This window comes from Paecilomyces variotii, assembly GCF_004022145.1.
Source record: "Paecilomyces variotii strain CBS 101075 chromosome Unknown C8Q69scaffold_10, whole genome shotgun sequence".
NCBI lineage: Eukaryota > Fungi > Ascomycota > Eurotiomycetes > Eurotiales > Thermoascaceae > Paecilomyces > Paecilomyces variotii.
This window is the reverse complement of record NW_021167149.1, coordinates 940,520-952,815: the sequence shown is the minus strand read 5'-3', so window position 1 is coordinate 952,815 and position 12,296 is coordinate 940,520. Positions and strand designations below refer to the sequence as shown.

Below are 12,296 nucleotides of genomic sequence, written 5' to 3'. Positions count from 1 at the left end.
GTCGGTGCCTCGATTCATCAGAAGCTTGAATCGTAAGTTTCAGAGCTTAGCTAGCTAGGTTCGGACATGAGAGCTACGTAACTGCATTACGACGCCAGTTTCTCTAGTTACTACTTCCCTGTGAGAGGGATAGTCTAAGGGAAATCCCGGATAAGTTACTCTTCGGTTTTATATCGGAGAGAGATAGAGGCGATTTTGGGGCCATGTAATTGTAGTACAGATTGAGGCCTTGGCACAAGGGGAGCGGCCCGCTGAAGCCACCCGAGCGGAATTGATAACCGGGCACAAATCATGTCGGCTGTTATTTAGTGCTTGAAAGATGTAACTGTCAAGGATTGGAGTCCGGAATAGAAGCTTGGTATAGGGATCACACTCCATCCGGTTTGGTTCTGGTGCTCAAATGGTTTTTATTGTTTATTCACAGGTTCATGCCTAGGAACCAGTAAAGATTGATTCTTGGGCAATATCTACGAAGTAAGTATATCATGATTTTATTCTCTATCAACATAAGTGTATGTAGCCAGAACTAAAGTCGACCATGGTTTAAAAGGAGGCCAACCAAGACAAATATGTATTAATATGTATTACTATTGACCTTCACTAGCCAAGCGAAGACTAATTTCGGCCTTCTATATCATAATACTGAATTCCCGATCGTTCACAATCCTCTGGATGGCTTCATATAGCAGCATCCTTTACCGAGGTGATACTATTCTTATCTATGCCTTTCTCATTAGGGGACACTAATGGGGAAGAAGTGTTTCATAACTATGCATCGCAGTTAGTTGGAGAGAGAGAGAGATCGTCTGATAACTACTACTGCCGTTTAGAATTAGAGCGCTCTGTTGTCTGCACTCTGTGGTTTTCACATGAAAAGACCTAGATCAAACCAGGTAGTGTGCTATTCTAGATCTTAGTTGCAGTCTAATGAAGATCCCAAATCAAAATTATAGCTAAAATTGCGTGTGTAGAATGGTTATGATTCCCATTAGCTAGCTGAAAGGCATCGCGTTCGAGTCACGCGAATAATCCACGGTCGTATCTCGAGGATAAAAAAGCGAACCTGTTCCTATAGCACTCAGAGGTACGTACCAACTTCAGAACACCACCTTGGTGTTTCCATGCTCACATGTAAAGCAGATCACATAATTACACACCATGCAGGAGCCTGCCACAGGGCCGTGGCGTCTGAGCATCAGCAACGCCGGCTTTGAGCTTCAGTATCTAAGTAAACTAGTGTAACCATTATTAAGATCCTGGCAGGACTACTTACTATGTATGTACCTCCAAGGCTTCCGATGTTTGTTAGTACGTACTACGATAGTGGACAAGGCAGCAAGCAGACTGTGGCAGCTTCTCTTTCTCGGGATACACCAACTACATGTGCTTTGGAATACAGCCACTCCTCTGCATGTCCAATGCGGTGTCGACCAGACCTCAAGAAACTATTCCAGCAAGTATTGTCCCTCCCTCCGCACAACCTCATCTGCAGGAACATCCATCATCCATATCATGACCTGGAACCAGAACCTCTCAGAAACGAATGTTACCTGTTGGACGTTGAATGTCGAGATGACGCTGGGAGGGACCGGAAAGTCACGTGGGTAGACGATAGTAAAGTGATGGAAATGACATGAAAATGCCTTCAGCGTCAAATTCGCAGGTACTCACATTTTATATGTAAAGGAAAACCAGTCCCCATGACCTCGTTCTCGTGTTAAATTCAAAGACGAGCAGCGCGGCAGCTGACGTCGAGCCGAGACCGTAGAAGGAACACGTAGTGACGCTCCGAAACGGCGGTACATCATCCATCAGCCTCACACTTGCGCTGCTCGACATCAACCAGCCCTCGAGATCCCAGCTCCATCAACGGATGGACGCTCCTCGAATATCTTCTATTTAGCAGTCAATCCCTTTTCCTCCGTTATACTGGCATAGCGCTTTTTACCTTGGTTTTTCTGCTAGCCATCGTTACGGTCCCTTCCGTCGACCTTTTCTTTCCGTCCCATCTCGCGTGATTTCTCCGACTCGCCCGACCTAATACTACTCCAGCAGACAGTTGTTGTCTAGAGATAATTACAATCACTCAGATTCACTATAGCTCTTGGTGAAGAAAGCAGCGCTCAATCCAATTGCACGGAGCTGTGTACGCAACTGCCTGCATCACTTCCTACCTCTTTATTCCGTCCTTCCATTACCTTCTTCAGCGCACACCGCTCGTCGAACGTCGCCCTTGAAGCAATAGCATCGTCTCTATATTTTATTCAACACAATGGCTGCCTCTCTGCATCTGTCGCAGCTGCGAAAATGGTTTCTAGCCTCCCCGCCTATCGAGTTTCTGCTTTCCAACCTCCGGGAACTGTTGATCGGCGCTGTCAAGCAGGGCCCTGTCCCACAACATGTTGCATTTGTGATGGATGGGAATCGAAGATTTGCTAGGAGTCACCGCATCGAGACAGTCGAAGGTCACAATCTGGGGTTTGAATCACTAGCAAGAGTGAGTTGGTCCTTGTCGCCCTTGCTACCGTACAAGAATTTCTTTTTTCTTGCAGAGCGTGCAAAGGATGGTCGAATTCTCGAAATCCGACCTTTGTATAATTTATTTGGCCTGCGCTGACAATCCCTACTACTTAGATCCTTGAAGTGTGCTATAAAAGCGGTGTGAAGGTGGTAACTATATACGCATTCAGTATCGAGAACTTCAAGCGCTCAAAGTTCGAAGTCGACGCATTGATGGATATTGCCAAGATAAAGCTGTCGCAATTAGCACAGCATGGAGACCTCCTCGACCGCTACGGAGCTAAGGTTCGGGTCCTGGGTCGACGAGAGATGCTCAAGCCGGACGTCCTCGCGGCTGTCGACCGGGCTGTTGAACTGACCAGTCGCAACGGAGACCGGATTCTGAATATCTGCTTCCCGTATACGTCGAGAGACGAAATTACGTCTGCTATCCGAGACACCGTTGTCGACTACAGCAAGCCCCTAGATCCCGTCCGTTCCGCTCAAAGCCCGCGCACTCCCTTCTCAGAGTCTCATATTGCATTCAACATCCGCGCACATGCTCTCAATTCCAAAGGGCAAGATCAAAATAGCGACGCTGAATCCTCTTCATCCACGTCCTCTCAAGAAGACACCAAGCGCGATCTCGCCCAAGAGACTATCTACGAGTCCGCATCCTCGTTCTCATCCTCCACGACGCTGCATCTCGTTTCGGGCCAGCAAGAGGCCAATTCCGGTAAAGGCTCTGATTTGGAGACAGCTGTGTATGTTTCACCAGAGACTATCACGCCCCAAACTCTTACAGACCATATGTTTACCAAGGATGATCCGCCGCTGGACCTGCTCATTCGCACGTCCGGTGTGGAGCGCCTGAGTGATTTTATGCTATGGCAATGTCACCAGAACACAGAGATCGTCTTTCTAGAGGTCCTGTGGCCAGAGTTCGATCTTTGGCACTTCCTGCCTGTTCTGTGGGGCTGGCAGCGACGCATCACCAAGATGAGAAAGGGAAAGGCAGAGGTAGAGGAAGGACTCGAGACTGATCTGTCCGAGGTCTCTGACGACGATGCGATCGCAACAGCAGCCAGCAAAGGCTCTAAAATCAAGGCCCGGTAGCCGTCTATAGATGGCAGTTCCCGAGTCCTTGCTTTCCCATTGCAACAAGTCAATCGTTTTCGTTTCATTTTATATGTAGCAACGGTGTATGGGGTTATGTGGACTTTTTGCTCGCGCAGGTCGGCGGTTTATCATTATTATTATCCTTCTCAGCATCATCATACCACTGCTCAAAGCATCACTGTCAGCAAGACAACAGGGGCATGATTTCGTTTGTCTAACTTTTTCATGTCGGTTCCCAGTAATATACTACCAGCATGTAAATCGAGATCTTTTCCCTCCGAAATCACTTTTATCTGCTTTGTAGATAGTCATTCGGGCGGATTGCGCCACAATGAGGAAGCCGACAGTCCAAAATTGCTAGGCGAACTTATCTACTTTTTTACTTAAAACTAAGTACCACTCTGCGTGGTGTAAGTAGATACGTAACGGTCCTCAGCTCGGGAGTACTCCAGACCTCATAACCATGATCATTCACCAGCTGATTCTGTAGTAGTATCCTAAACATGGCGCAACTGCTTCACCAAAGAGTGCAGCATTGAATTGATTGAGAAAACTCTACATATCGGAGTATTCCGACGGTAGAACCTTGCCAGATTGAAACCCGACATTCATTTACCATCTTTGTTCACGGAAACCCCACCATTAGATGGAGATGAATTGCTGGCGTGGGTAATTGATTCAGCCGGAAAGTCCATTCCCCTTATGATGACATTCACAAGGGAGAAGAAGATGGAATCGGCACTTATCTTCGTAGTATTACCCCCCCCCTTCTCTTCCCTTGCTTCTCTCGTCCTTCCCACTTCTTAAAACAGCAGCAAGCAGAACTTACTTCCATGTTCATTGAACAATCCATAAACGGCCGATAAAGACGAAGTAGTGTCGGATCTAGAAGATATTTCTTCCGATATAGCCTCTAGTATATTTAGTGATATTGAACGCATATTTGAAGGCCACCGTCTTCAACGGGTTGTCTCTATGTATCGATGACCTTTCTACTGTCTGCAGTGATGAAATTTGTGAATCGTATTATAGTGGAACGGACTTGGTCTGCACAGGAGTGTCTGTTATCTTCTTCTTGATCTATCCTCGCAGTTATACTGTGTCTTATGAACTATTATTCCGAGTCGTGCTCAATCATAAGTTATACACAATGTACCACGGACATAGACGACGCAATCGTCTTCATCATTTGGCCCTGCTCTTAGCCTTCAAGCTAAGCTCTCATTGCTCACTCCTTAGTCCGTACACGCTCTCTATAATCTGTAGTAGGATAGCCTGCTAACTCAGGATGCTTCATCGTCTAGAAAAACAAATCTCTCGAAATGCCTCATGTCGACCCGAAGAAGTTAGTCGAATCCCCGGCGCCGAATCTCGAAACCAGCCCGTACCATACACAATCAAGCGCCATACACGATTTGGAGTTTCCTGGTGGCCTTCAGCAATAGCCGGGCTTTTTGAGTGCTGTGCAGACCACACACCAGAACCATCCCTGGCACAATGAGGTCTTAGACCTAACAGTTCAGACACGAGACCCCTATACTCCCACCATGGACTTGAATGACTTTCAAAAAGTCCTAAAGACCTTTGTTGAGGACGATACGGATAGTGCCGCGAACTTGGAGGCGGCGTTCAAGGAGGCGCTGAGTGTTGCACGCTCCAGAAACGGGGCGGAGAAAGATATGTTTATACATCTCCCTGAATGGCCAGAGTCAGTTAAGAAACCCGTTCTGCAAGCGGGCCAGCACCGCCGCGCTGCTCTGTCCGAGCTTCTGCTCGAACAGAGCCAGGCGGTGGCAGCCCATGCTAAGACTCCTGAAGGCAGAACTCAACGGAAACATCGAGGTTGCTTGTGTGCTGCAGCGGTTCCCGAAAGTGCATCACGAGTCATTGCAGTCGGCGATAGTAAGTCGCTCTATATATTGTTCCGATAGTTAACGTTGTCAGCTAATCATTTAACACTAGTATATGGAACTTTCACACTATCCTATGCTGGTTTGATTCCTATAAGTAGCCTGGCTCTTTATTAGGTCCAGCGCAACTACTTTCTTTCTCATTGTTGTCCTCGAGATGGGATTATCGGAACTATACACAGATAGGGGTCTACAAGTATTATATCCTCGAGGTATTTCCGTACCTGCCAACAGGTACTTTCAGCTATCATTTTATAACGGCCGCATATGGACCTACACATCACACTAAACATCATTCATTTTGGTAAAAGCGACTTCTAACTTCATTGCGAAGATCTTTATCTTTATACTGTCTTCTCTTCTCTGAAACTTCTCTTCTCTTCTCTGAAGCTGTTCATATACATATTTTGCAACCGCTATACGCGATGGATTTACCCCTAACACGGCCTTTTTCCAAGTATATCGGGACCCACCATCTACTAGGCCCAATCGCGCCCCTGGAGACTTAAAGCCATCATGGAAATGGTCCACACTACTAGAGTATGGCAGTAATCAAGACAGGAAAGAGTTCAGATAGGCCTTAGCGCAAGTGAACTGGTATATGGTCCAGCATAAGGCACGATATGGCTTCCTACTCACAGATCGTGAGCTTGCAGCCATACACAGGCTTGATGGCAACGGAAATCTCGAGCTTTCAGATAGCATACGCTGATACAGGCGATGATTACTGAAATGACTATATAGCCCCCATCAGATGGGGTACAGAAGTATTCGACTGACACCATGGTCACAACACGGTTGATGGAAAAGCCGCAACGCCTTTCTACAATTCAGTGAACGCCTTTTTCACTCTAATCCGCTCTATCAGTCCCATCAAGGATTACTACAACACGGGTAGCATCACTGAGGTGGTTATAAGCTGGGAACATTTCCAAGTCCCTTATGACGATCCTGCAGCGATCCTTCGGCTAAGTCACTCTACTATTGAGAAGTTTATTGCTTCTCCTGATGTTGACAGCCTTGCTGCTGGTGTCTTGATCGGCCTGGTTATGGGGATGTGTATGATACGTCGCACATTGTTCTCCTGTATTCCTTTTGGCAGCAAGCGCAAGATTGGAAATGATATCCCGCCCCAATACAGTCGTGTGATTCATACTTGTTTTCACCCGACTATGCAACCGATCTACACCGCGCTATCAGCACCGCACCGGAAGAACCTGATCTTCCCGATGGAAACGACAGGGCAAAAGGCAACAGCGGCAAAAAGGCAAAGAGCCACGCTCGCCAACAGACATAAAAACAAGATGTGACCTTCCTTACGGCACGAGAGATAGTCATGTCCTCCTTTCCGAAATGCCTCACGAATGAAGAGAGGAGAATCTGCTGTATCCACGGCAGACTGGAGAGAACACGAGACGATCTCAAAGGATCTTATGAAATGTGGTTTGCGGAGCTGAGACAGTATAAGGCTGCCTTTGTTTTCTCCTGGGTAAGTTCTTCCTGCTTCGATAATGGCGTGGTCTAGTTGCCCTACGGGGATCCAGAAAGCCGTACGTATATACCTTATTCCCATCAACACATGACTGGATATGATTTAATATAGATCTATAGAAGCGTAACAGAAGCCAGTGCAGTTAGTGCAAGAGACGCGGCCATGGCCACTGGGAGTGCGAATTGTACATACCTTGGGATGCGAATGATGGTCAGAACTACTGACAGCAGCTGAGAATCCGAATGCAAGAAACATCACTCAGAGATAATTGCAGGAGAAAAGTAAGTTATAGAGGTCATATACTCTGCATATGCTGACATTAAATAGCGCGCTTAAGCTGCTGAAGCAGCGGACAGAACGGAGATTTTCATTCGACAGGCTTCTCTGACTTGAATCCCCGGTCCGAATTCTGAGTATGTCACAATGAGTGAAAAGGATTCCAAAAGTTCAAGGAACGGAATCTCCTTTCCATCGATCATTGCAGCCTCTGTTCACCGGAACTATTGCAATTTCACCTCAACCGCATCAGGTCTGAAGTTGAGGCTGGTTGTGGACAAACTTCCCAGCCATGGGTCTGTATTCTGTCTATGCTTCATAATCTGCTGGACTGCGGGCACAGCAGCATTTAGAGAGGATAAAGCTCTGCAATATACCTAAGCCTCGCTGTTCCTCTATAGGGACCACGTCCGGCGTGCAGACATTAACCTCATAACCACTGAGAACTGTCTACCTTATATCAGAAGTGCAGACAGTTACATCAATAACCATGCGCACCAATCTGCTCTGGAAGTTGGTGATTAAACTTTACAACACCCAAAAACATGCCTACAATCTATTCAACACCAGAATATACAGCGACCAATCCGCTGAGGTCGACAGTTTAAGGGCATATCTTAACTCCATCCTCCGCAGCGGCATACTTACCCTATGCCTCTATAGACGCGATCCTCGCCCCTATGTCGATAGACTACTTACAGCCTTTACCAAGGAAAATAATAACAACCCACTGTGACACCTCTGGGGAAGCCACTGGGGAAACCCCAGCTGTTTCGGCCCCGGCCGATGTTCAGTTCTTGGTGCGCCTGTCCGTCGAGACGGTTCCCCTGCCTTGGTGCTTGTTGCCGCCCCTGGCTCCGCGCCGGTTCCTGTCTCTGTTCCTGTTGCGCCTGTCCTGTCTCCGCCTCCCGTCTGCCTTGCTGTCATGGGGACTGTTGATTATAACCTCAGTATCAAGTGTGGTTGCAGATGACCTGAGCAACTGCTTAAGTACTAACGGTCTTAGCAGTCGTACTTATGATGCTCAAACGAGCAATTCAAAATTACGAGTTACTTCAGGTTCTTCATGACAAGCTCATTTTAACATTTCTCTCTCTACTTTTGTCAGGCCATCTAAAGATTATAAGTTTCGGCTTTGCCATCTCCTATAGTACCCTCATCGAACCTATCACTTCGAAACCATGCTTCTTCCCGCTGTCGGTACCCTACCACCCCCACTACCTCTATAACGAGGAGAGCAAAGAGCCAGACTTAGGCTATTGGGGCCGAAATCTCGATGACACCATCTCTCCGTTAAAGCTGACCACATACGACACGTGGAGGAGTTCCCAGACCGGCTCGCGAAAGGAGACGATCTCGTTCATGCGCTCATTGATACTTTGAAGAACTGTAATAGGAATTTTCTTCACGAGCATGGAGATCGGGAGCTTGACTGGGAAAGTAGAGGTCTCCCGCACTATAGGGGGCCATTGGTTGTGTTATTAGATATTGGTAACTTCTCCTATCATTAAATGTGTGATAGGACTTCTTTCTGAATCTTCCCATTTATTCCTTATCTCTTACCTCCGCATTCTTCTCAGTCATATCTTACCGATAACTTCTCAAGCAACCATATATATCGAAATTATAATGCCACCGCGAAGTTCCAATCGGCCAAAGCGCAAGGCTCCAGAGCATGCCGAACTGCCCAATACTATTCAACGTCAACGACCACCCGTCGAGTATCTAGATGCTATGGGCCTTACGATGGCTAGTTTCCCCAATTATTGCTACGAGCTTGAAAGATATACCTACACCTCGGAAGTGTATAAATATCTTCAGTTTTTCTCTCTATCAGTCGCAGGTGGCTGATCAGTCCCCTTTGTCCTGGGTCAGGGAAAGCCAAGACAGCCATGACTGCTCCACCTACTCAAGCTTGGGAATTAGCCTTGCTGAAGCTCTAAGTAATCTTCGCTGCCTTTCTCTGTTTAGACTGAAGCTTGTGTATCTGGCTAGATCCCCTTGTGTATCTTCTGTCTAATACCACAAGAATTTCAGAGTACCTATTTGCACCTCTTCTGGAACTTCTGCTAGATTTCTGAAGCCGTACACAACCGGATATCTACTCTTCAATTCTTCAAGATGTCAACCAGATTCAAATTCCTAGAGATGGAGCAGCAATGGTAGGACCGAGTCCAATCTACAATCTGACAAATACAACGATTCACATGGGAATTAGCCCTAACGGGACCAAGTCGAAAAATCGAAACTCCCTTCCGGGACCGACAAGGAAACGCCCTATATTCTGGGAAACGATGGGTTTTCCTCGAAATGTCTGCCAGGTTCTTTGTTGCTGCCTATTTGTTATTTCCCCTTCTTATTTTTTCCTCCTTCATCCTTTGTGAACCTCCATCATCCGTCGAGGATAGCCACGTCTCTGTCTCTTGCAACTTTTCCCAAGGCTCCAAAGACCATCTGCCCCTATACTTACTGTGGATTGCAGGAGACTACCGAATATCTCTAAACTTCGTCTTCGAACGAGCTTACGGATTTGACCTTGCTATCTCTGCTGGAATCTGTCCTTTTTCTCTCACTTGATCCTATCAGACCGGGAGCTCAGCGAAAAGTTCAACAATTATTTTGTATTTAGACAGCATAACAGCGCGGACGCTGTTTTCCCTTGTCGAAAGGGGGGGGGCACATATATTAGTACTGCAGCAGATAACTTAGTAGTTTAGCAATTTTATCCTTCTCTAATTGATATTTACTTCTCGAACATTCCCCCAGCACTAAGTACATCCAGCACCAAAGACTCATGGTCGACGCTTGCTGAATACTTCAATATGCTCAACACACCATTTCATATGGAGTACTCATGTTAGAGCGGGAAGTTGCAAACGTTTCTATAAAAGCAAGCGCTCATTTGGCGGGTCGACTCTACAGGAAAAAGGAACATGCAGTTTGAATTCGAAAAGTGTATCAGATCTTAATGTCTTTCATTATATTTTCTTATCTTTTGTCTATCATTCATCGTAGAAAAGGACACAAGCAATCAGGAAGTACACACTGATGCAAGGCCATGCTGTAATATGGTTGTGTAAGGATCAGGGATACAGATGTAATAAGCAATCAAGCCCCAACCGAATCGGATCCCCAAGGAAAGGAAAAAGGAAGCAAGAACGAACATCCCCAACCAACGCCCGTCACTGCTTGGATGGCTATTTGGTACAAGCTTCGTATCGTGAAGGAGAACAGCCAAAGTCTACTGAAGCCTTTGGGGAGATTTATATCCATGCAGATGAAGTCGCTCAGAGAATCGTGCCAAACCTATAGCGAGCAAGAGAACAAGGATACATATTAGCCAGCGCGTCCACGAAAATGGTGATCTGGGAGAGCTTCGCGGGAAAGCCAGTGTGAGTGATGGAGAGAGCGTGCAAGAGAAAGGAGTAACGTACCCGAAGGTCTGCTTGATGCTGCGCACATAGTAGCCATCCCAGTTGTGCTTGGTGACCTCCTCCTGGCCGATGGGGACACCAGTCCAAGAGACCCGCATGTTGGTGACCCGATCAACATCGTTCTGGTCGAACTTGATCTCCAGAGTGCTGTAGTGACCTTCAGGCCACTGAGCCAGACGCCACTTCTGCACGATCAACGTCGGCTTCTCCAGCTTCACGTACTCGCCGCTGACGTTGCCGTCGAAGATAGAGAACTTGCCTCCAACATGCGCGCCCTCAAACTGACGGGGAGGGCCACGGGTGAACGCAGCAATACGCTGCGGGTCTGTGAACGTGGTGTACAGCTCCTCTGCAGTGGTGCGGAACTCGTCCGAAGTGTTCAGAGTTGTCGTGTTTACCGACACCTTACCAGTACTGGTGGTGGTAGTCTTGGGAGGCTCAGGAGTAGCAGCCTTCTTCGTCTGAGGGATGTAGGTAGGAGTCGCGAATCCGCTGGATGGGTTGGAGCCGGGCGCATGCTGAAGGTCCTTGCCATGCTCAGTGATCAGAGCAGGCCCAAGCTTGGCAAGCGCCGTTCGCAGCTGGGGGACAATCTTCGCACGAACGAGATCCTTCACAGGCTGCTTGGAAGAAGACTCGGAATAGATGTCGATGTCGAACTATTTAACAACGCGACATAAGCTACATGCTCTCGGCCTAGGAAGGCGGGAGGAACGGGGTCAAAAGGGAACATACGACGTACTCATTCTCCTCGGTGTCGTGAGCGACCTCGGGAATGTTGATGGTGCCACTGACGGCCTCGCCTTCTTTCGTCTTACCTGCAGCATACGATCAGTACAATTCCGAGGAATCGTGCTAGGGATTACAATAATCTATGCTGGATAACATGATATACAAGGACGTACCTTCGTACTCCAATTGTAGCTTAACATCGAATAACGTGATAACCTTTCCCTTCCGCTGGCTCACATCTACATCTCCATCCATGCTAAGGACCTTCTCAACCTTGGCAGTCACGCCATCCTCCTCAGCGGAGATGGTAGAGAGATTCTCCTGCAGGTAGTCCTTGGCCCAGGCGGAGGCATCCTTGTTCACCCAGTGCCAGTTATTGGGGTTGTGAAGAACCATTTTGTAGTAGAAAAGATCTTAAAGAGCAAAGAAAAAAAAATTATCCTGCACTCGGGAGCCTTGTCTTGTGTAGTAAGCTGTATGAAGAGCTTTTCTGGTCTACGGCGACAGTGACGGTAGCAACGATGCTGTCAACACTGAACGATTGATTCGATATAGGAGAGATCCTCTCCGAAAGCTATGTTCTGCGCAGAGAGAGATCATGTTAGCAATGAATCCTCATCGAAGAACTTTCAAAAAGCCAAAGCGCAGAGTTTTTTCAATTGAAAAATCGCACACAAAGTCAGATTTCGGGCTCGAGGCCCTTTGCAAAGCTAATCCGCAGCAAAAAGAGTACAAGTCTTTCTAGGACTGGTGCCAGCTGTAGTTCTCATCATAAAATGCAGACCATGTACACTCGTGTTCACGATGACAGGTCGCGAAAATTCAAGCTTGGGG

At 47.2% G+C, this 12,296-nt stretch overlaps 3 protein-coding genes across 3 annotated transcripts; 2 read left to right on the top strand and 1 right to left on the bottom strand.

Annotated features, from left to right (window-relative positions):
- Window positions 1-2,272: 2,272 nt before the first annotated feature.
- On the top strand, window positions 2,273-3,988 carry C8Q69DRAFT_513762 (putative prenyltransferase; the record flags this gene model as incomplete). Its single annotated transcript, XM_028633323.1, has 2 exons — window positions 2,273-2,497; window positions 2,635-3,988. 2 exons carry the CDS (start codon window positions 2,273-2,275, stop codon window positions 3,613-3,615), a joined length of 1,206 nt encoding a protein of 401 aa, XP_028483059.1. The 3' UTR covers window positions 3,616-3,988.
- A 1,047-nt stretch (window positions 3,989-5,035) lies between these two features.
- C8Q69DRAFT_529975 (hypothetical protein) lies at window positions 5,036-6,838 on the top strand (the record flags this gene model as incomplete). Its single annotated transcript, XM_028633712.1, has 2 exons — window positions 5,036-5,520; window positions 6,339-6,838. The coding sequence occupies exons 1-2, from the start codon at window positions 5,166-5,168 to the stop codon at window positions 6,836-6,838; spliced, it is 855 nt and encodes a 284-aa protein (XP_028483058.1). The 5' UTR covers window positions 5,036-5,165.
- A 3,319-nt stretch (window positions 6,839-10,157) lies between these two features.
- On the bottom strand, window positions 10,158-11,858 carry C8Q69DRAFT_513746 (activator of Hsp90 ATPase; the record flags this gene model as incomplete). Its single annotated transcript, XM_028633322.1, has 4 exons — window positions 10,158-10,602; window positions 10,731-11,389; window positions 11,466-11,548; window positions 11,636-11,858. 4 exons carry the CDS (start codon window positions 11,856-11,858, stop codon window positions 10,584-10,586), a joined length of 984 nt encoding a protein of 327 aa, XP_028483057.1. The 3' UTR covers window positions 10,158-10,583.
- Window positions 11,859-12,296: the final 438 nt, after the last annotated feature.